At 43.5% G+C, this 24,684-nt stretch overlaps 1 protein-coding gene across 1 annotated transcript; it reads left to right on the top strand.

The window, feature by feature from the left end:
* Positions 1-6,724: 6,724 nt before the first annotated feature.
* Positions 6,725-22,907, top strand: LOC116594261 (phytanoyl-CoA dioxygenase, peroxisomal-like). Its single transcript, XM_032349433.1, has 8 exons — positions 6,725-7,040; positions 10,227-10,285; positions 12,475-12,585; positions 13,214-13,382; positions 16,799-16,880; positions 18,274-18,455; positions 21,033-21,182; positions 22,731-22,907. The coding sequence occupies exons 1-8, from the start codon at positions 6,966-6,968 to the stop codon at positions 22,890-22,892; spliced, it is 990 nt and encodes a 329-aa protein (XP_032205324.1). The 5' UTR covers positions 6,725-6,965; the 3' UTR covers positions 22,893-22,907.
* The last annotated feature ends 1,777 nt before the right edge of the window (positions 22,908-24,684 follow it).

Below are 24,684 nucleotides of genomic sequence, written 5' to 3'. Positions count from 1 at the left end.
AGTCCCTGACAGTGACGACTCCGCATCAGGTCCAGAGTGTCTTAGAAACTAAGGGCCACCAATGGATGACGGGAGGCCACCTTAGTAAATACTAGGCTATGCTTTCAGATACGCCTGAAGTAATACTTAAAACCTGTCAAACTTTAAACCCAGCGTCTCTGATGCCTGTACCTAACCATCCTACCTCCATAGAACATAATTGCTCAGAAATTATTGATCTTGTCTATTCTAGCAGGCTGGATTTAAAGGACTCTCCTATTGAAAATGCGGATGATAACTGGTTTACTGATGGCAGCAGCTTTATGGATAAGGGAGAAAAAAGGGCTGGATATGCTATAGTTAGTTTAATTAAAACAATTGAGGCAAAACCTCTTTCAATAAACACTTCTGCCCCCAAAACCGAAATAATAGCACTTACTCATGCTCTTCAGTTGGCAAAAGGCCTAAGAATTAACATTTATACTGACTCCAAATATGCCTTCCTGGTACTGCATGCCCATGGAGCTATTTGGAAGGAAAGGGGATTGCTATCAAGCCATAACTCCCCAATCAAATATGGGCCTGAGATCATAACCCTTCTTGAGGCTGTACACCTGCCCAAGGAAGTGGCGGTAATTCACATCAAAGGACATCAAAATGATATGACCTTAGAATCTAAAGGAAACAATTTAGCAGACCATACAGCTAAAGAAGCCATGAAAGGTAAGCCTTATACCAGTCTTATCCCCAATGGAGTCCATAGCGCCAGTCTATTCAGACCAAGAAACTCATATTACTCAAGAGCGAGGATATGCTAAAAATGCACAGGACTGGCTTGGTAACAATGAGGGAAAATTTTTTATGCCTAAAAATAGCCAATGGGAAGTAATACAGAGCTTGCCCCAGGCTACTCATTTGGGCAAAGCTGCTTTAAAACATTCAATTAAAAATATATTTGATGGAGTAAATTTGAGAGCCACAATAAAACAGGTTTGCCAACCCTGTATTATCTGTGCCCAAGTAAATCTGGAAGGTGCAGTTCGCCCTTCCCATCTCTTAAAACCAGTCCAAAGGCGTGGATCCTATCCAGGAGAGGACTGGCAACTTGATTTCACACAAATGCCACCTTGCAAAGGCTGTAAGTATCTATTAGTATTTGTTGATACTTTCTCCGGATGTGTCGAGGCCCTTCCATGTAAAACTGAAAGAGCCGTAGAAGTAACTAAGATTTTGTTGTGAGAAATTATCCTTAGATTTGGCCTTCCACGATCTCTTCAAAGTGACAATGGTCCTTTCACTGCTCAAATAACTTAACAAATAGCCCAAGCCTTAAAAATTAAATATTTCTTACATTCAGCCTGGCATCCACAATCCTCTGGGAAAGTAGAAAAAACTAATCATACTTTAAAACGTCATCTTACTAAACTTAGTCTAGAAACCTAGGAAAATTGGGTTATTCTTCTACCAATAGGACTTCTCAGGATGAGAACTGCTCCAAAACAACCTCTAGGGCTCAGCCCTTTTGAGTTATTATATGGAAAACCATTTCTTTCTGTAGATCTGCTATTAGATGAAGATTATAATGCCTTACTAAATTATTCACTGGAAGCTGGTTTAATTCATAAGTTACTCAATGAGTATACTAATCATATACTCTCCAAACCTGATTTAACTATAACTGAAAACCCACCCCATGTAAATCCCGGAGACATGGTTTACTTAAAAAATTGGAAGTCAGGGGAACCTGGGTGGCTCAGTGGGTTAAAGACTCTGCCTTCGGCTCAGGTCATGATCCCGGAGTCCTGGGATCGAGCCCCACATCGGGCTCTCTGTTTAGCGGGGAGCCTGCTTCCTCCTCTCTCTCTCTCTCTGCCTGCCTCTCAGCCTACTTGTGATCTCTGTCTGTCAGATAAATAAATAAAATCTTAAAAAAAAAATTGGAAAACAACAGAAAACCTACATCCAAAATGGAAAGGTCCATATCGGGTCATACTATGTACTCCCACTGCAGTAAAACTAGGAGGACATTCTTCACGGGTTCATATATCTAGAATAAAACTTGTGCCTCCTTCACAGGAACCCAGTAAACAAACTTAATGTGACTTCTTACTCCTGCAAGCCCAGAGAAGACCTCAAACTTCTCTTCAATCAAAAATGGAGGTTGTAGGGGCGCCTGGGTGGCTCAATGGGTTAAGCCTCTGCCTTCAGCTCGGGTCATGATCCCGGGGTCCTGGGATCGAGCCCCACGTCGGGCTCTCTGCTCGGCAGGGAGCCTGCTTCCTGCTCTCTCTCTGCCTGACTCTCTGCCTACTTGTGATTTCTCTCTGTCAAGTAAATAAATAAAATCTTAAAAAAAAAAAAAAGGTTGGATATATTCCCTTTATCTTCCTTTTACCTATCTCAGCTGACAATTCCTTTCTACAGTGGGCACAGCATTTTGCTGAACTACAAAATCAAACGGATTGTTGGATCTGTGGAATTTTGCCTATTTCAAGTACGTCTGGGTTACCCTGGTGGGTTTCCCCTTTACAGGGCACTGATTGGCGTTCTCTGCAAAATTATATTTCAGATATAAAAAATGGAGACAATACGTACTGGGATAAATCTATTACTAATCAAAATGTTTCTTCCTGGCCCATGATCAGTAAAACATGGAATTCACCAGGACATAACCAAACTTTTTCCTATTCTCAAACTATTAAAATCCTAACTGACCTTACAAGCTCACAAATTAATACCCACCAACTAGGGTCTAAGCTAGAGAACCCTCCTTATCGCTATACTGAGGATGGTATATATCAAACCTGGGATACATATTTGTGACCCACACCCATGATTGGATGGCTCAGTCGAAAGGCAGTTTTATGCTGGGAACAAAGAAATCATACGTATGATACTTGGACAAATAACACACGATATCTAGGATGGCTATCATTAGAAATATGTTCCCAAGTAATAGTGTTCCAGGCTACTGACTGGTTTGCTACTGATTGGGTAAGGCGACCTGGCATTAGGTGGTCAGCTCCAAATGGAACCTACTGGATATGTGGACTAACCTGTGGCCCTGGCTTCCTCCAGGGTGGATAGGTCGCTGTACTTTAGGATTTGCCTGGATTCATGCGTGCATTACTAAAACCATCACCACCCCAACTAATCTCCCCAATTTAAAGCAAAAGTGGACACGATCTGTTTTTAAATGGTATGATCACTTAGCATCCATTTTTGTTTCATCTGCGGGACTAGAGGAAGTCATGTGGCATGTAGAAGCCCTTAAAAAATATACTACAAAGACACTCAATGATTCACTAAACAGCATCTCCCTACTTAATACCAAAGTCTCACAGATACGCAAGGCAGTCCTACAAAATAGGATGGCATTAGATGTCCTGACAGCAGCACAGGGTGGCACATGCGCAATTATCAAAACAGAATGTTGTGTGTACATCCCAGACTATCACAAAAATGTCACAAGACTAATAAAAGATATGAATACCCAGATTAAGGCTCTGCAAGATCCTTCTCTCTCTCTCTCTCTCTCTCTCTCAGTGATTGGTTAGTTTCCTGGTTTGAAGGAGGACTATGGCCAACAATTAAAAATCTCCTTTTGGGCTTCTCATTCTTATCACCTTATTAATCTTAATATGTTGCTTTGTTCATTGTTTCTCTACTTGCTGCCAAGACTCCATTGCTGCAATGATTTCACAATGACAGATGATCCTTACCACGCGCAAAAACACTTCTTCACTGTCAGCGCTGGATTCAGCTGCCTCCACCTTTCGTAACTCCCCTATATGTTCCTCAACTGATCAATGTTGACCCGAGTTGGTAGGGACAACTCTATGCCCCTATTCAGCAGGAAGATGTTACAGAAGATGAGACCTTCCACCTTCAACTACCTTAAAGATTTAAGGGTCAAAATTGTTCAGGGGGGAATGATGAGGGAGCAGGAGGCTGGCTGAGGACAAAGCAAAAGCTGGCACCTTGCACCCCCTCTCCACCCACTTGCCTCGGTAATACGTATGACATTCTTCAGGCACCTCTGCTGCCCTAAAAGAAAAACAAACGGTTAACTTGCAGAAATCACAATCCTGCAACACAGGATTCTCCCTTGGTTTGCAAATGTCCTTGAGATTTACAACAAGGAAGTTACCTTATCAATAGCCCAATTTCCAAAGGCACATAACTCTGTTCCTCAAGCCCTGATGTCACCCTCCCCTCCATAAAAACGGAAGGAGGCTGAGGCAAAAGGAAAAGTAAATAAAGTTACATTTCTTCTAAACCTAAATCTCACTAACAAGGACGCTTGATAGCAGGAATGTAACATTCCACCAGGAGACTCCCCATTGTCTTTATGTTAGTGCCTCATTAGAGGGAAAGTGGCCTTGGCTTGACAGTAACCTGGCCTTCAATATCCTGACAGTCTTCATTACCCCAATAGCCCTTCTGAACACCCCTTTGTCCTCACCTACCCAACTCCTATGTATATCACCAGACACTCCTCACATCCCCAGGACAGCATCTCCGTCTGGTCTTCCCACGGGTCCTGTCCCCGTGCTCTAATAAACCACCTTTTTGTACCAAAGACGTCTTAAGAATTCTTTCTTAGCTGTCAGCTCTGAACCTCACACCACTGAACCTCACCCAGGTTCAAGAACTTCATCAAAAGGGCAGGCCTTGCTCTGGATGCTGATGACTGTCCACCCGGCCTCAGAGGAAATAGGCAGCAGCTAATAAACTAATTTCTGAGTCCTGGCCTGCTTTTCTCCATGAGTATGGCAGTTTCACCACATTACCTAAAGACATCCCTTCAGAAACTAGACCATGTTTAGGGGCATCCAGGTGGCTCAATGCATGAAGCGGCTCGCTCTTGATTTCAGCTCAGCTGGTGATCTTAGGGTGTTGAGATCCAGCCTGGCCTCTGGCTCAGCACTCAGCACGGAGTCTGCCAGTTCCTCTCCCTCTGCTCCTCCCCTGCTTTCTCTCTCTCTCTCAAATAAATAAATAAATAAAATCTTTAAAAAATTAGAAATGATAACATGTTTATAAGGTGAGACATTCTGGAAGTTACTCTTTAAGACAAAGAAATAATGAGAAAAATGAGGGAGAGGAAAGAAACAGTGAGATGCTGTGTCAGTCACCTGCAGAGACTAGATGGGGAAGATATTTCAGAATTTCTAGTTCTTATAGCCATTATGGACAACAGTATGGAAGGTCCTCAAAAAATTAAAAATAGGACTATCATATGATCCAGGAATCCCACTGGATTCCAGTTCCAAAGGAACTGAACTTAGATTTCAAAGAGATATCTGCACTCCTACGTTCATTGCAACACTTTTCACAAGAGCCAAGATATGCCAACAACCTAAGCGTCTGTCATCACGTGAAAGGATAAAGAAAATACGGTAGACACACACAATGGGGTATGATTCAACCCTAATTAGGAAGGACATCCTGCCATTTGTGACAACAAATGACATTGTGACAACATGGAAGGAGCTTGAGGGCACAATGCTAAGCAAAATAAGCCAGTCACAGGATTAATACTACCCGCTACCACTTACAGGAGGAATTTAAGAGTCAAACTCACAGAAGCAGAGAAAATGGTGGTTACCAGGGGTGAAGGGAGGGGAGAGCGGAGAGGGGATGGTTTAAGGCTACCAAGTTTCAGGTATGCCAGGTAAATGGTTCTGGAGATCTACAATACAGTATAGCGTCCGTAGCTTGCAATGCTGCATTATCTACTGAAAATTTGCTGAGAGTAGATCTTATGGCTGTGTCCTTAACACACACACACACACACACACACACACACACAATAATGAGGGCAAGAGTGTGGGAGGGAACTTTGAGAGGTGATGGATGTTTATGACCTTGATGATGATGGCTGGAATCCTGTATACTTGTCCCTGAAGTATGTACACTGTTGGAAAAAGAAGAAAAAGAGACAGAGAAAGAGAAGGAAAGAAAGGGAAGAAGAGAAAAGAAAAGAAAGAGAGAAAAGAGAAAAAATGAGCGAAAGAAGGAAGAAGGGGTAGGGAAGGGAGGGAAGATGGAGGAAAGGAAGGAAAGAAGGGAGGGAGGGGGAGAGAGAGAAGGGAAGGGAGGAGAAAGGAAGGGAAGAAGGAGGAAGCGTCTGGCTGGCTTGGCTGGTAGACCTCATACCTCCTCACGCTGGAGTCATGAATTTGACCACCATGTTGGGTGTAGAGATTATTCGAATAAGCTTAGAAAGAAAGAAAAAGAACTTATAGTGTTTTTTTTTAAGATTTTATTTATTTGACAGACAGAGATCACAAGTAGACAGAGAAGCAGGCAGTGAGAGGGGAGGAAGCAGGACCCCTGGGGAGCAGAGAGCCTGATGCAGGGCTCTATCCCAGGACCCTGGGATCAAGACCAGAGCTGAAGGCAGAGGCATTAACCCACTGAGCCACCCAGGTGCCCCTAGAACTTGTAATTCTTAAGGAAATTTAAAATAATACTAGACTATGTGGATCAGACGTGTTTCACAAAGTCATTTATTTCATGTACCTTTTTTTCCTTTTCAATGAAAGCCAATATGTTTCTAGTATTTCACACTGGATTCCCAACAAATTAAACGCATTTTCTGAACAGCACGTTACTTCCAGGGCTGAACGTCTGAAATGCTACTTTGGCAGCAGAGAGACCGACACGTGGGATAACCTAGATTGACAGTTTGGGAAGGTGGGTCATGTTTGGCTCATTTCCCATTGGGCAACCTAACCCGGTTGCTAAGCCCTTCAAAACCAGTTTCCCTGCTTTGTGCGGCAGGATCTCTGTGATCCCGGAGGGGCTGGACGCGCGGAGAGGAGGTCCGCTCCGCTCGGTGGCCCAGTGCGTGGACTCTGAGGCCCCGTGTATCCCCGCACAAGGCGGAATACCGGAGTTCCGAGCGCTTGGCCTGGCCCTTCGGCTCGGCGCCGCGAGGAAAGACTGAGGCCCCGCTGACTCGTCTCCTCGCGGGAGCCATGAACCAGTCCCATGCAGGCACCCGCCTGCGCGTCGTGCTGGGACACCTCGGCCAGCGCTCGGCAGGCGTCGGCGTATCCTTTGCGGTGCGCGGGGCTCGGGCTGCAAGTGTGGTGGCCTCCAGGGCTCTTGGCACAGCGGCCCAGCGGACTCTGCCCCTTCCTGCGCGCCCGCGTCCCGGCGTTGGTGTCAGCTGTTCCGGGCGCCCAGGGGCGGGGAGGCAGGCAGGGGAGCCGGGGCAGGAGGGTTCCCAGTGCGGGTAGTCCCAAGCTCCCAGCCGGGGGCCCGGCCTGCTCGCTGGGCGGCCGCGTGACAGTGCCGGCCTCAGGGGCTGCTGTGGCGCCGCCCCAGGCTTCGCGGCCCTCCTAGGGCCTGTTTTCCTGCCTTGCCCGGGAGAATGGCAGTTCTTCCTGAGGGCCTGCTCTCAGCTAGTGTGGCGTTTTCTGCACTTGGCCGCGCGTCATCCGACCGCCCAGAGTCCGAGGCGCGCGAAGCCCAGTCCCAGTGGCTCCTAAACTGGGGCGCAGGGCTGCCTGGAGCACCGGGGGTGGGCGGGCCGGTGGACACTCAGGCAGCAGCGCTCTGGGGCGCGGGGAGGGAGGGAGGCACCGGCCCGCACCCTCGGGCTCTTCTTTCCTTGAGGAGAGCTGTGCGAGCTGCTCCGCCAGGGTGTCCCTGAGCCCCGCAGGAGTGGATACGATGTCTCCCGGTTGTTCTTTCGGAGTTACTCTCGGAGGCGATGTGTGCGCCACCCGTGTCGGATCCCGGAAAATGTGACTACGGGACACGGACGTCAGATGCTTTATGGACTTGTTTCTCCTGCTCCGATTAAGTGTTCTCTTTCAGGCGGTACTTTGGGGGCGAAGAGGACACTGTGATGGTGTTAGGCTGTGTTTTGCTGTGAGCAGGATCATGAACTCCTTCCTAAAAATGCTTCTACGAATGTCTCTTTTTACTTTTATTTTACTTTTACTTCCGGCCACGATGTAGCAGAACCACTGCCCACCTAAAATGCCGTCGCAGATCAAGGCAATTATGTAATCTCATTTGACCAGTGAAAACACAGAAACCGAGGCCAGGAGACATTTAATTACCGAATTACCAAAGACATTTAATTACCGAAACCAGGGGTTGACAAAGTGTGTTCCCAGGACCAGCAACAACTTCCCCTGGAAACTTGTTAGACATGCGGATTCCCAGGCTCATGTGGACTCCCCATACTCCGGAGTGGGGCCCAGCAATCTGTTCTCACTTGTTTCTGATACATGCCCACCGGTGAGAACCACCAACGTGTGGGGACTGGAGATAACTGGAACCAGAATGAAGGTTTCTAGGTCCAGTCTGTGACTACTATGAAAATTCTGGGGTGCCTAGGTGGCTCAGTCTCTGACACCTCTCTTGATTCTTGCTCAGCTCTTGATCTCAGGGTTGTGACTTCTAGCCCTGCATTGGGCTGCATGCTGGGCAGTGAGCCTACTTAAAAAATAATAGTAATTTAAAAAAATATATTGGGATCCTGTTGGTGCTTCTCTAATAGTGTTGAGTTTAGAGCTGCTTTTTCATCTGTGTTTCCTAGAAGAGCACTATCCTGTCAACCTTCAGCCATGGTGGAGATGTTCTACACCAGCACTATCCAGATCCATTGCTAGGATCCCCATGTGGCCATTGAGCACTTGAAATATGGCTAGGGGAAGTTTTCCTTTTCATTCTCCTTTTTCTTTTCTTCTCTCTCTCTCTCTCTCTTTTTTAAAAGATTCTATTTATTTATTTGACAGACAGAGATCCCAAGTAGGCAGGGAGGCAGGCAGAGAGAGAGGAGGAAGCAGGCTCTGTGTGGAGCAGAGACCCGATACAGGGCTCAATCCCAGAACCCCGGGATCATGACCTGAGCCAAAGGCAGAGGCTTTCACCCACTGAGCCACCTGAGCGCCCCTTTATTCTCTTCGATTTAAATAGACAGATGAGGCCAGGGGCTCTGGTATTGGACAACTCTGCCAAAACAGTCAGTGAACCTGCGTGTGGTTGGGGCTTGAAAACAATCATGCAAATCACGTGGCCGTCTCTTCCCAGCCTTAACTGGTTCTAGAGAGATGTGGGTTCTGGCATAGGGCAGGGCTTTTAAAGCATAAAGCACAATGCATCTTTAATGCAGAGATGCATCGAGAAAAAAACAAATATGACCTATAATTACAACTCTCACAGATCATTATTCGTCAATGTTTTGGTCTGTTTCTTTTCTGTGCATTTACATAATTACAGCCATCCTGTATAGATAGTTTTTTGCACCCATTTTTATCATGTTTACTAACATTATATATTAAGGACATGAAACATTTCCACATCATTGAAAAAACTCTCCGAGGAAAGCAGTCAGCACCACCAGAACCCACAACGGAAGGAGAAGAATTGCGGACTGAAATACTGCCTTCTGGCCACCACATCTTGCTAGTAGCTGACAGAGGTCATTAACTCTTTGCCTAGGAAAACAGGATTATACTGTCCCCAGTTACATAAAGACAAGACAAAAATAACATGTTTAAGAATAATGACATTCTTACACTCCTCCTTAAGCTAAAGAAACAATGAAAAAATTAGAAGAGGCTAAGTAAATTTGCTGTCGTTCTCTGGATAGAAAACTAGAAAGAATTTCTAGCTCTATCTTAAGATAGTTAAAATTATACTAAAAATTATACTAAAAAGTTAAAATTATATAAACTATGTGGCTCATACTTTAAAGCCTAGCCACTGTTTATTTAATAGAAATTTTTTTTTTTTTTTAAGAGTAACAAGCCAAACCGTTTGTTTCTTGTATTTCAGAATGGATTCCCACTAAATTCAATTTCTCTTTGGAAGAGCACATTTCTTCGTACTGCTAGATTTAAACCTTATAATTTTTATTTCCTTGGCAGTTTAGTGGAGGGAATAGTAAGTGGAAAAAATCAGTGGAAGCTATGAAGTCAAGAGTATGGGTCGAGTCTGGCCTGAGGCATTTTCTGCTGGATGATCTGGGACCCAGTTACTGAGCCCTGTGAGTCTCATTCTCCTGCTCTGGGCAGCAGGGATGGTGATAAAGGTCTTGGGACTTCCAGCCCCTCCTCTGGGCTCTGTGAAATGAGACAATGTAAGCAACCGTGCCTGCCTGTCCGCAGCTATGTGTGTAACCCAGTCTTCCCTGGTGAGAGCTAATTCAGGGCAGACTGTTGTTTCGAGAAAAAGTTGACTCCTCAATTTCATTTTATTTGCCTTAATTCACTACCTAGGTAGCTCACTCCACTTCAGGAGCTGTTTCTCCTGACAGTTTCCATCCTCCACAATTCCAGTAAGTAGATCGAATTGTCATTAGTAACCATACAATGTGTATAAAGCATTTCCTAGTGGTAATTAAGATATAAAACACATCTCATGTTGTCTGGTGAAAATTCATTACACAGGGGCACCTGGGTGGCTACTGGGTTAAGCATCCAACTCTTGATTTTGGCTTAGGTCATGATCTCATGGGCTGTGGAATCGATCAGTCATGGGTCAGGCTCTGTGCTCAGCAGGAAATCTGCGTCACCCTCTCCTTCTGCCCCTGACTCTGCCCTCTCTCTCTCCCTATCTCTACAGAGAATAAATAATTTCCTTTTTTTTTAAGATTTTTTTTTTTAAATTATTTGACAGAGAGAGACAGAGCCAGATAGGGAACACAAGCAGTGGGAGAGGGAGAAGCAGGCTTCCCACCAAGCAGAGAACCCTATGTGGGACTTGATCCCAGAACTCTGGGATTGTGACCTGAGCCGAGGGAGACACTTAACAACTGAGCCGCCCAGGCGCCCTGAAAAAATAAATTCTTTTTTTTTTTTTTTTTAAAGATTTTATTTATTTATTTGACAGACAGAGATCACAAGTAGGCAGAGAGGCAGGCAGAGAGAGAGGAGGAAGCAGGCTCCCTGGAGAGCAGAGAGCCCCATGTGGGGCTCCATCCCAGTACCCTGGGATCATGACCTGAGCTGAAGGCAGAGGCTTTAACCCACTGAGCCACCCAGGCGCCCTAGGATAAATATATTCTTAAAAAATAATTCATTAAACATATCATGTGTTGCCAGGACAAGTTCTAGTTAGAACTAGGAAAAAATTTGAAGATGACTGTAATTTTATATGTATTTTAAAGTTCAGAAAGAGGAAAAATATCAGAGGTGTATAATCTGATTTTGTTCAAATTCAGACATGTTATACCTCATTTAAGTTAGCCTATGGCTTGTGGTCCTATTGCTATATTAGCTAGTGTCTTTGGTTTATCTTAAATTACCTTTGTAGAAGAAGACATCGATCTCCATGGAGTATTCTCATAGAGCCACATTTCTAATCTGGAAGAATGGACTGGGTGATCTGAGTTTGCGCATATGCTATGCACTTACCTGGATTTTGTCACTTTGATTTCTTCTGAGAAGATATGATCTAGACAATTTAAAGTATAAAATCTATTGAATTTGTCTCCTACCTGAACAACCATACGTAGTCATTATCGAACAAATTTGAAAGAGAAGAAAAGGAATTAAGAAAAATTATTCCCAATTCCATTACATAGAAGCAATCACTTAAAACTGTGTTTTTAAAATTTATTTGCATTTTTTTCAAGTACCTTTTTAAAGATCTTATTTATTTCTTTGAGACGGAGAGAGAGAGAGAGAGAGAGACCAGGCGCGCATGAGAGATCAGGAGCAGGGGGAGGAGCAGAGGGAAAAGCAGATTCACTGATGAGTAGGGAGTCCTATGCGGGATTCGATCCCAAGACCCTGGGATCATGACTTGAGCCAAAGGCAGATGCTCGTCCAACTGAGCCACCCAGGTACCCTGTGTCTTGGTTTTACACAAATCTAAGTATATTTTATTATAGTAAGTACTGTACATGCTATTATATGTTCTTCATTTTCTTAGAAGATTTATTTATTTAAGAGAGAAAGTGCACACATTGCAAGTTGGGGGAGAGGCTGAGGGAGAGACTCTCAAGCAGTCTCCCCACTGAGCCCATAGAACATTTGGGGGATCGATCTCAGACCTATGAGATCATGACCTGAGCTGAAATAACCAGTCCACGCTTAACTGACTGAGCTCCCCAGGGGCGCCAAGCTCTTCATTTCTAAGACCTGTGTCCTATCCCATTGAGCAGATATAATTTATTATTCCTCTATTTTTTGGTAACAGTAGTAGTTAACATTTTAGATTTAAACCTTTTAAAAAATGTTCAGATTAGGGGCCTGCATGACTCAGTGGGAAGAGCATGTGACTCTTGACTTCTGGTTTGTGAGTTCGAGCCCCACAATGGGTATAGAGATTACTTAAAAAAAAAAAAATAGATAAACTATCCCCTCTAGACTTGTTTAAAAAAAATTCAGATTATTTTCTTAGAGAAAATAAAAAGTAGAAATGCTTGGTGGAAGAGTATGAACATTTCTCAGGCTCTGGATACATGTTGTTGGATGGTGATTTTTCACTTATACTTATTTGTAATTCCTTTTTCTCCTTTAGGTATACTCGGGATAATAATGTTCTAAGCCTAGAACAGAGAAAGTTTTATGAAGAAAATGGGTTTCTCGTCATTAGAAATTTGGTGTCTGATGCTGATATTGAACGCTTTCGGTACAGTAACCCTTCGTTGTTGTACAAAACTATGTTGTGTTTGCAGTGGGAATGTGAGTAGGATTAGCGTGTGTGTTCAGGTATTTTTCGGTGATTGGCTTATTGGGAAGTGGTTAGGGACATGAGCTCTGGAGCCAGACTGGCTGCCTTTCATCTTAGCCAGACTACTTCCTGTTGTGTGTCCTGGAGCAATGTACTTTCTACTCCTGTTTTCACACCTGTACAATGGGGATGTTAATCGTATTTACGCTCCAGTGTTGTTGTGAGGTCTGGATAAGGTGAAGTACACACAGATGCCTTTGAACGGGGCCTGGCCCATGGTAAGCGTGAGAGAAGTTATTTGCCGTTATTACTCAGGTACACCACATCACAGACGGTTCCTCACTGTTCTGTTAGGCTAAGGAATAGGGGAGTCCCCGCAGTGAGCTCCGGCCTCACAGTGAGGAGACAGGGGCTGCTGCGCTGGTCATTTTCTCTCTCCATCCTCAGAACTACTCAGCCTGACCTGGAGGTCAGTCTGGTGCAGAGACACCCCCCTGCTCTATCTCTGAGACTCTTTCCACAGAACTGGCCAGACAAGTGCCTGGAGCCTGCAGTCATGACATCATCTGCCAATTTAATTTTCTAGGAACGAGTTTGAAAGAATCTGCAAAGGGGAGGTGAAACCACAGGGAGTGAAGATAATGAGAGATATAACCATTGCAAAATCAGAATTTACTCCAAGTGAAAAGATGGTTTCAAAGATCCAATATTTCCAAGAAGATGAGGAACTCTTCAGATACTGCACTCTCCCTGAGGTTCGAGAACTTTCCTGCGTATTCTTTTTCTTTAAGTGAATAACACATCTGCGTGCTTGCCTCTAGAATTGCTTACACTTTATCTGGCCCCTCTGTTTTGTGGCTGGTGAGCAGTGGTTCTCAAATGGAGGCGGACATTTGGTGGTGCCTGGAGCGTGTTGGGTTGGCACACGGTGGGGACTGTGTGCTTCTGTCAGGGTAGACATGAGCATGGTGAGTTGGTGAGCTGCTAATGGAGCCCAGAGATCCTACCGTGTGCAGAATAGTCCCTTCCCCAAATGATGACTTATCAAGCTCCAAATGTCAGTCATGGGCAGATGGAGAACCCTCTTCTGGAGTCTGGTCATTATTCTTGGTTGCGAAGGGCAGGAATTTTGCCTTAGAGACGGAGGCTCTCTCACTGTGGGTATGGGCATATCAACAGGAGGGACACTGCAGATTCTATTCACTGGACATCCATTTATTGTTTCTTTTTGTCTAATGAACTGGTCAGTAGAGGTTTAAGTTTGTGTTCAGATTTAAACTCATTTAAAAAAAATCAATATTCTTTAAGAGTAGTTCAGATTTACGAAGACATCCATATGGTACAGAAGGGCATAAGATGAAAAGGAAAGTCTCCCACCCTCCAGCCCCACTCACCGCCGAGCTTTCTGGTGTCTTCAACTAGAAGTCTCTCATGGCTATGCAGGTCCATCTGTCCACCCCCACCTTTTGTGTCACATGGGAACACACTGGTTGTCCACTTTACAAGTGTAGTTTCTACACTTACAGTAGATCTTACACATCCTTCTATATCACTTATATGTTAATCTATATCATACTTTTAAACTATTGCATAACATCCCATTGCATTAATGTATCACAGGTATGAACAATTTATTTAGAATGGCTTTAAAGGACACATTGGATATAGTACATGCTGGAAATTATAACCCCAAGTGCTATTATAGAATTTGCCCAATGGGGGCACCTGGCTGGCTCCATTGGTAGAGCATGCTACTTTTTTTTTTTTTTTTTTAAAGATTTATGTGTTTATTTTAGAGAGAGGGTGGGAGGAGGAGAAGGGTCAGATGGAGAGGGAAAGAGAAAATCTCAAGCATCCTTCCTGCTGAGCACAGAACCTAACATAGGGCGGGATCTCTGGACCCTGGCATCATGACCTGAGCTGAAACCAAGACTCACTTGCTTAGCCAACTGAGCCACCCAAGTGGGCCAAGCATGTGGCTCTTGGTCTTTGGGTTGTGAGTTCGAACCCCAGGCTGGTTGTGGAGGTTACTTAAAACTTTTAAAAAAATCTTTTTTTAAATGGGACACCTGGGTGACTTAGTTGGTTAAGTACCTGCCTTGGGCTCAGGTCAGGATCCCTGTGTCCTGGGATGGAGTCCTACATCAGGCTCCTTGCTCAGTAGGGAGCCCTCTTCTTCCTCTACCTACTGCTTTCTTTCTTGTTCTGGCAAATAATATGACAAAAAAAAATCTTTTAAAAAACCACATTTAAAATAATTTTAAAAATAAAGAAAATTTGCTTCATAAAAAACACTGTGTACAGGTAAGCGAGCTATGAAGTCCAGCCCCTTGGGTGGGGGACAGGAGGGGATATGACTTCCCAACCTCAAGTCCTGCTATGGAAATGGAAGTTGTGTGCATCCATCAAGGAGGAAAATCTTGATGTTAGTGGCAGCACAGGGTAGAGTTAGCACGATGGGGACATCCAGGTTTACCACCGCTCTAAAATCTGAAACATGCACTTGCTGGTTCATGCAATGATTTTTAGGAGGTGGGTCTTGTTTTTAGTAGTTAGGTATTTATTTTAATGTGTATTGGAAAACATAACCAGCACATCCAACCTAGGACCTCAGGAATATTATTAATCAGGATAAGACGTAAGTTAATTTGGAAAAATTGTTGGCTAACTATATTGGGCCCCTCTGTAAAGTATGATAGAAATGGCAAAATGGCTCTTGAGGGTCACTGAGGTTTAGAAAATACTGGTCAGAGGCACCTGGCTGGCTTAGTTGTGGGACCTTGAGATCCTTGATCTCAAGGTCCTGAGTTTGAGCCCCATGGTGGGATTAGGGATTATTTAAAAAGGAAAGAAAGAAAATACTGGCCTAAGGAAATTGCAAAAGTTGACATGCTTTATAAACAAACAAGTAGGAGGCCTGACTTCTAGGATTTTGGTTTCATTTCAAGCATTTCCTGCTCAAGTTGCCAATATTCCTTCTACACAGGATCAAACAATGAGAAAGCAGTAGAACATGCTTCATTTTTTGGAGTCAGACAGAATTGGAGATTCAATACCATCTTTTTCACTGAATTGGCTCCACAAACAAGGGCAGTTTATTAGCTTTGGGCTTATCTGCGTGGGGTGTTCACTTTAAAGGATTATTCATCCATGGAGGCATTACTTTTCAGGAATCACTGTGTGGTTTAGGTGGGCTGATGCATAAAGCCCCCTGCAGGTAGTCGGCATACACCGCCGACTCCTTTCTGCATGTACCCCTCCCTTGGTGGGTTAGAGGTAAAGAGGTAGCACCCCAGTTGCCCTTCTCTTTTCCTCTGGGCTATGCATGGCCGTTGCACATGTTGGGGCCTCTCATGGTCCCTTGTTTTTTTCTTAAGTAGGCTCTATGCTCACCGTGGGGCTTGAACTCACAAACCCCAGCTCAAGAGTTGCATGCTCTACCTACTGAGCCAGCCAGGCCCCCCTCATGGTCCCTCCTTATGAAGAGTCTTGTTGGGGGTGGAGAGGAAGCTGCCTGCTCGCTGGGCAACTATGGACAGTTCCAGTTGAGGAAGGTTTATCTCTGCCCTTTACAGTTGATTTCTCAGAGAAAAACATGCTTCTCTCTCTCTCTCTCTTTTTTTAGATTTTTTCATTTATTTATTTATTTGACAGACAGAGATGACAAGTAGGCAGAGAGGCAGGCAGAGAGAGGAAGAGAAGCAGGCTTCCCGTTGAGCAGAGAGTCGGATGCGGGGCTCGATCCCAGGACCCTGGGATCATGACCTGAACCGAAGGCAGAGGCTTTAACACACTGAGCCACATAAGGCTTCCCCACATGCCTCCCTTGTAGAAAAAGTGGTTAGAGTTCCAACTGGCTTGGAAAAGCCTGTTTAATTCAGAGTCTTGCAGACTTACTGTTACAAGTTTTTCCTGCTTTCAAGCTTAGTTTGCAATGTTGTGAAATACTAAGTGCTTTCTTTCTTTCTTTCTTTCTTTCTTTCTTTCTTTCTTTCTTTATTTATTTATTTATTTATTTAAATCAAGAGTTGGAAGCTTCACTGACTGAGCGACTCAGGTACTCCTACCAAGTGCTGAATGAAGGCATCTTGGTTCTTGTATAGATAGTTGTGCTTTGTGCCACTTTTGTGCATTGGATTTCTTATCAAACTTTTTTCTTCTTTTCCCTTAGATTCTGAAATATGTGGAGTGCTTCACTGGACCTGATATTATGGCCCTGCATACAATGCTGATAAACAAACCTCCAGATACTGGTAAAGGGCTCTTATTTGTTATGGAGAAGCCCCCCCCCCAAAAAAAAAAAGAGGAAAAGAGAGAGTTTAAGGTGTTCTAACTCTAGCTCTGTGTGTAACTGCTAAATTTGGATAACTAAATATATATGTCCTTTTATTTGTCATAAAATAGCATACATCATAACAATAGTGAGGTAGAAGAGCGATTTCAGATGTTAACAATGACTAAGGTTATTTTTGGATTTCTGGACAACTGACTGGCTTGCTGCTCAAAAGTTTGGTTTAATAAACATGACTGCACATAAACCATAGGCTTTTATTATTATAATTATTGTCCCTAAGCTTTGTTAACTATTCTCACCAATGATGGTGTGAATTCTGTCCTCTTGATTGAAGATATTATTATCTTCAAAATTAAAGCTTTCTTATAAATCACATACATCACTTGACTTAAAATGTCTTGTGCTTGCTAAAATATAGCTCCTAGGATCTCACTCCCAGAGAAACTGATTTGGAAGCTAAAACCCAGGAATCTGCACTAAAAAATAATTTTTTTAAAGTAGGCTAAATGCCCAGCGTGGAGCCCAACCCGGGACTTGAACTCATAACCCTGAGATCAAGACCAGAGCTGAAATCAAGAGATGCTTAACTGACTGAGCTACCCAGGCACCCCCAAGAATCTGCATTTTTTTAAGCCAACAGCTCTTGGTCCATGCTGAGAAATTCTACTCTACTAGCAGTAATAAATTGGTCCTTCAGAATTCTTTATTGTTTTCCACTTTTGAGGCCAGGAGAGTTTTATATGACTAGCCTATAGTGTAGCACCATGAAATCTCTCCTACCCTGGATGTCTTGCTTAGAGACATTGGGGTTGGGCGTAGGGGAACAGTATCAAGTTCAGAGTGCAAAACAGGGAACCATGTAAATGTGGTTCTGTGATCTCTGATTCTACATAGTGACTGTTCACCAAGTGCTCTTAGTTCTGTGAAGAACTTCTTGGAAGCCTTTTATTAATTTAGTTACTCGATAGTGTTTGTATCAGCCACTTAGAGGGCTAACAGGGAACTTCAAATTTGGTTACTCTCTTCAGTTGACCAAACTTTTCTTTGAGTGCTAGGCTTTGTGCCCAAATCAGAGTTACAATTGAATAAAGCACAATAGAGATCATAACATGTTATGAGTTGCTAGAGAATGGTGTGAATCCCTGGCTGTCAGAAACCCAGAAAAAAAGTGTAGGATCTGGAGTCACCCTGTTGATTTGATATTCCAATTTGGTGCTTATCTCTCCAGGCTGATTGTCTGGAGTGTGGTTTCACTTCTTTGGGTTTTGGAGGGATAGTCACTGATCTGGTTTTCAGGCAGAGGAGATGAATTCTGAGGTTCAAGTGTGGTTTAACAGCAGGTTCTGTTTCAGGCAAGAAGACATCCCGCCACCCCTTGCACCAGGATCTGCACTATTTCCCCATCAGGCCCAGCAATAACATAGTTGGTGCTTGGACAGCCATGGAGCACATCGACCGGAACAATGGCTGCCTGTGTGTGCTCCCGGGCAGTCACAAAGGCGACCTGAAGCCACATGCTTATCCCAAGTGGGAGGTATAAATCCCTTCCTTCCTTCCTTTTCTTTTTCCTTCCTTCCTTCCTTCCGTCACTTCCTTCCTCCCTCTTTTTCTTTTTTAGGATTTTATTCATTTATTTATTTGAGTCAAACACAGAGAGAGAAGGGATAAAGGGAGACAACTCGTGATATTTGCTCGTGATACTTGTGAGAGGTGGTGCGGGCCGAGAGAGGCAGAGGGGGAGGAACACGGACATGTAGACTCTGGTGAACACTAGCTCAACATGCAGCTTGATTTTGTGACCCTGAGATCATAAGCTTATCCCAAAATCCAGAGTCTGATACCCGACTCCCTGAGCCACCAAGGTGCCCTAGCAGATAAATATTAACCAGAATATTTATTGTTCTGATTTTAATTTTATTTATTTATTTTTAAAGATTTTATTTATTCGACATAGAGAGAGAGGTCACAAGTAGGCATAGAGGCAAGCAGAGGGAGAGGGGGAAGCAGGCTCCCCACTGAGCAGAGAGCCCAATGTGGGGCTTGATCCCAGGACCCTGAGACCATGACCTGAGCCAAAGTCAGAGGCTTAAACCACTGAGCTACCCACGCGCCCTATTGTTTTAATTTTAGATCGGATTCCATACAGAACTTTAACAATGAGATGGAGTTTCCTTTCTTAGCAAAACATTGTTTTCGGTTTTGCAACCAGGATCAGGGGAAAATCAATGATGTCACGTAGAATAATCATCTTACTTTCAAGAAGTTTTGGAAAGCTGACCAGTGTGGGGAACTCTGGTAGATGCCATACAGGATCTAAAATCATCAAGCTTCATTGCAGAGGTCAGACATAAACACCCACAACACCAGATGCATGTATCAGCTAATTCTTATCAGTAGTTTCTAATTCTAATCAGTAATCAAGAATTCTTATCAGTAATTCTTACCCACTGATGCTAGATCTTAGGAGAAAGACGAGGGAGGAATCATCTCCTTCCTGCTAGAGAGACCAGCTAAGGCTCTGGGAAAGGATGAGTAGTATTCCATTGCCTGCCTGTTGCATGGTTTATTGATTGAACTATTGAATGCTTTTGAGCCCATGAATGGTGAGATCAAATCGGCTCATCAAAAATGATAATCTTGAGATCTAGAGCAGGAGGTACTGGAAGTGAGGAGTCCAGAGGCAGAGAAAAGAGAGAGGAGACAATGAGTGTTGTAGGCCCCAGACAGTAAAGTCTCAGGGAGCCTGGATGGCTCAGTGGGTTAAAGCCTCTGCCTTCGGCTCAGATAATGGCCCCAGGGTCCTGGGATAGAGCCCTGCATCGGGCTCTCTGCTTAGCGGGGAGCCTGCTTCTTCCTCACTCTCTGCCTGATTCTCTGCCTACTTGTGATCTCTGTCTGTCAAATAAATAAATAAAATCTTTAAAAAAAAAAAAAAGACAATAAATTCTGAAAACCCCGGAAGAGCACGTGTTGTTCAGGTGGGAAGGAATGCATGTGTTTTTTTTGTAGGAATTAAAGAATATGGCTTTCAGGACTTCTGTCTCAATTAGTTAGAATTCTTACACTGAGGATTAGTGTCAAGTATAAATCTTTGAGTCTGGATTCTGATACAAACATCTGAAATTGTGAGATTCATAAACTGTTGAGGTTTATGGAAAAACTGAGTTGAGGCTTAGGGAAAGTTTGTTGCAGGCAACAGAAGTGGGCTGCAGCTGACTTAAGCCAAAGAGTGTGTCTTGGAGGGTCGCAGGCACATACTGAGTCCATGGAAAGGCTGGCTGGCTCTGGTAAGCAGGAAAGTAGGAGTGTGTCAGTGAGAAGTCAGGATGGGGCACTTGGTGGGGGCAGTTAAACCTTGACCATGACCAATGCCTTTGATCGATCCTCTGCTCAGATACTAAGTGATGACAGTGGGAGTTCAGATTGACTTTGCATAGGTTACATGTCCGCCTAGCCAGGAGAGAAGTGCACTGGATGAAAGGCCCAACACAGTCCAGCAGGAAAGAATCCTTCCCCCAGAAGAATGTGGGACAGTCCTATGAAGGGGACTGGGATACTGTGCTCCCCCCATAACCATTACTTAAAGCAATAGCTAACATTGGAAGTAGTTCTAAAAAAGCACAGTGTTGTAATTTACTATTCTTTCTTTACTCTGGTTGTGACATGAGTGCTTTCTGAGCTGAGGAAACTTGAACATTTTCTCTCTTCTGGCTTGAGAAAACAGTTTGCTTCCCAGAGGTACTCCTGAATAATAGAAGAATGTTACAGGGGAGAAGAATATCATGTGGGGAAAGTGTGATTAAAGATTCATGCTGGAAAGGGGATCTCCCGTGTTAACTGCAAAATGCAAAGTTGGTCTAGATCTTCATTTATAATTCGGTAATGAAGGATAAGTGGAAATTTCATATTCTTCATTTGGGTCCCCAAATCCATGATTTTTACAACCAGATGTCTGAGAAGTTTTTGTATATTTACAGTTGCTTTGAAGAATCTTTTTATGTTTTTCTCTTGGCAGAACTTATGAAAACTTTGCTTTTCTTAATGAGTCATTGACAAAATTCTTAATCATTGGGTTCCCCAAATATAGTCTTATTTCTCTTATGTGTTCTAGGGAGGAGTTAACATAATGTTCTACGGGATTCAGGACTATGATGAAAACTGCCCCCGAGTGCATCTTGTGATGGAGAAGGGAGACACTGTTTTCTTTCATCCTTTGCTCATCCATGGATCTGGTTGGAACAGAACTCAAGGATACCGGAAGGTATGCATTCCCATCACTGTACTTTCCAAAGATGAATACATTAGAAACAAAAATGTCAAGATACGTGAAACTATGAGATTTGTGACATTGAACTAAACTGGTGTTTAGTCTGGTTTATTTACCAGGAAATCTATTTGCTACCTCATGCTTTTTGGTTCATATCAGTAAGAAACCAGGTGAGCTCAGGATCGTAATCCTGCTGATAGTGAATTATGAACATTCATAGCATTGCTTCAGAAGAGGAACATACTTGGGAGCCCATGGCCTGTGCTTTTGGAGGCAGAAACAATGGCTGGCATATAAAAATCATAAAATCTGGAATGTATATAGCTCATAGTAACCACATAGGAGGAAGGTTTATAAGAGCTTTGTTATTTGGAAAACCATGATCAACTCTATGCAAACGTTCTGAATTGGCTGCCCAGACCTCAGATTTCACAGGCAGCCATATATTTCATACCTGAGTCCCACAATTTGTTTTTCGCTTCAGAATGTTTTAAACACCTAATGATTTAAAACTGACAAAATTTCTCATAGTCCCAGATTTCTCGCTTCCAAAAAATTCAGCAGATCTGACAGTACTGTGGACTTCCATTTCCCCATATAACATGGCTCTCCATACTAAATATTGGGGTGTTTTGTGGGGCTGAGTGAAACCTTCCAGTTTTTCACACCAACTACCGCTGTCTCCCTGAGGTTAAGGGTTGGTTTCCCGGTTTCCCTTAAAAAAAATGCAAAAACACATGTACATGGGTGTGCCCTTTTCCTCTTTGGCCTCAGATGTCACTCCTCCTTGGCATGGTATGAGGGCTTCTGTGAGAAATGGAGTTTGTGACTCCACTGCATCGAAATTTGATGTTCTGGGCAAAGCGGGCAGTCCCTTTAGTAGGCAGTCGCCTCAAAAGAACTAACCTGAAACTAGGAAAGTGAGTTTAGATTAGCTTGTAAGTTTTTCAAGAATGGGGAGAACTAAGTAACCTCCATCTTACCTTCAGACAGAAAGAAGATGGGGAAAGTATGTGATGCTATTGGACTCAAAGTGTCCATTTTATTTCAGAGGGGTGGTGTGTATATTATTGTCCTTTGCAAGGTATTTTTGTGGGTTGTTGTTTGTTTGTTTTCATGATACGTAGCCATTGAAATGACAACCTACCCCAAACTCAACTGAGTAACTAACTTCCCTGACTAAGAAAATGGTGAAGAACCCTGGAACACATTCCTGTTTAGGACTTGAGGACATTCACACAGTAGAAAGATCACATGTTGAAAAGTTAAAGTCCTCTTACTCATGTCGTTATGTTCCCCGCACTTTTAAAAAACAAGTATCGCAGGAAGCTAAAAACCTCTTGTATTTCTCAGTCAGACTTAAACTGTACCTGGGGAAAAAGAGATACTGAACCCTGAAGAGACTAATACAGGACAGCATGGAACATTCTAGAAATCAAACGCTGAGTGAAATTGCTGACTTTCTAAAAGAAGTCTTCCTGTTCGGTTGTTGGTTTTAATGGAATGGGGTTTTTTCAGTATTAACCCTGTCACTCTGCACAGGCAATTACCTGCCATTTCGCTGGTGCGGACTGCCACTACATTGATGTGAAAGGCACCAGTCAAGAAGAAACTGAGAGGGATTATTTACGGATAGGAAAAAAATTATTTGGAATTCCAGATGATGCCAGGCTGCAGGTATGCTTTTCTGAGATGATAGGTTAAGACTTTTTTTGTCTTCTTTTCTTCAGATGCTTAACAACTCTCATACCTGTTGTAATTTAGAAGTGTAACATGCTTTGTTTAGAGTGCCTTGCAGAAGCATTGCTGAGACCCACTAAGAATTATAGTGGAATTTCAGCTTGTACGCACTTCCCCAGCTGGGGCATCTGAGCACCCCGTGCTTTTTTATGACTTTGGCCACCCTGTGGTACGCAGGCTATTCTGTTCCAGGATGGACAGGTGGAAACAGAAAACAGATCTGGAGGAGAGCAAGTGAAGGACGAAGGCTACCTTCTTGAACGCACAGAAGGAAAGTTAGAGGCTTGGGCTCTCACCCATAGGCCTCCTTTATTTGTATAGAGCAGAGTATTGACGTATCTACAAATCCAGGGAGACTCCCAGAAAGCCATTCCTAAGCAGGTTTTGTTTGGGTCAGTTGGCATCTGGAGTTTCATGGAGCGGACTTCAGAAACCACTGATGATTATCTGTGGGGGATAGAGACATTATTTCGTAGCCTTTCTACTTAATACACATCACTTGTAAATTCTTTGTAACTAGAACATTCAAAGCTGATGATGATGGTCACCAGACAAACTGTAGTCAACGCAAAAATAAACATATTTTCTTTGTGAATGAAGTCCATTTTAGCCGCTGAACCAAGAAGCTGACCTTATGTTTTAATTTGCATTCATCATAAATGCATGCATTTCCTATGGGGGAGACCCCCAAGGAGACCGAGCGTCATGATAACTCTGGGCCTTCCAGTACTCTGAAGAGTACCATACACCAGCACTAAGCTACCGGCCATTAGGAGTCATCTTCTGAAACTCCTTCCCAGCTTAAGAATCTGACTTCTCCCTTGCCCCTTCTCCCTTTAGCATCTATGACTCTATCCCACATCTGCAAAGGCTCTCATTTCACACCGTAGATGGTAGACCCTCTGTGCTCCTCCCTTGGTCCAGTGCTTAAAGTGCATCATATTTTGTCAAGTGGGGCTTCCGTGCAACACTCTGAATTTTAAAGCAGAAAAAAAAAAGCATATATTATGTTTGTGGTTTGTCAGGTTGTGGTAAGTCATTGCCTTCTGTATTTATTTCATTTATTTGAGAGAGAGAGAGAGCGAGCAGGAAGAACGGCAGGCAAAGGGAGAGGGAGAAGCATACTCCCTGCTGAGTGGGGAGCTTACTGAGGGGCTGGATCCCAGAACCTTGAGATCATGACCTGATCAAAAGACGGATGCTTAATGGACTAAGCCACCCAAGTGACCCACCTGTATTTATTTGAAAATGTTAGTCTTGCAGATATAGTTCCTCAGCTTTACTTAGAATAATGATATTAATTTCTGCTACATAGTTCTTTGTGAGTTATAAGAGCTCTTTCATATTTCTAGTCTTACTTTCTTCACCAAATCCCAGTGCATCGGTCTTTCTCTCTCTTTCTTTTTTAAGATCTCTTTATTTATTTGAGCGAGAGAGAGTGCACGCAAGCCGGGGGGAGAGGAGAGAAGGGGAATTAATCTCCAGCAGACTCCTCACTGAGCGAGGAGCCCAAGACAGGGCTCGAACACAGCACCCTGAAATCATGACCTGAGTCGGACACTTAACTGACTGAGCCACCCAGGAACCCCTCACTCCGCGCTCTTAGTGAGAAAGTGAAAAGTCCAAGAGGTTGGCCTGAGTGATGTAAGTGACAGTCAGATCCAATTCCAAAACCGTTTCTTCCACCTGACCTAGCTGTTCGCTCAAAAATAAACAAGAAGCAAAAAGTCTGAATTGTTTTATTTTTTTAAATTTA

The sequence above is a fragment of the Mustela erminea genome, chromosome 6 (genome assembly GCF_009829155.1).
Source record: "Mustela erminea isolate mMusErm1 chromosome 6, mMusErm1.Pri, whole genome shotgun sequence".
NCBI classification, from domain to species: Eukaryota; Metazoa; Chordata; class Mammalia; order Carnivora; family Mustelidae; genus Mustela; species Mustela erminea.
The sequence above is the reverse complement of the archived record's forward strand: the minus strand, read 5'-3'. Positions and strand labels throughout refer to the sequence as shown.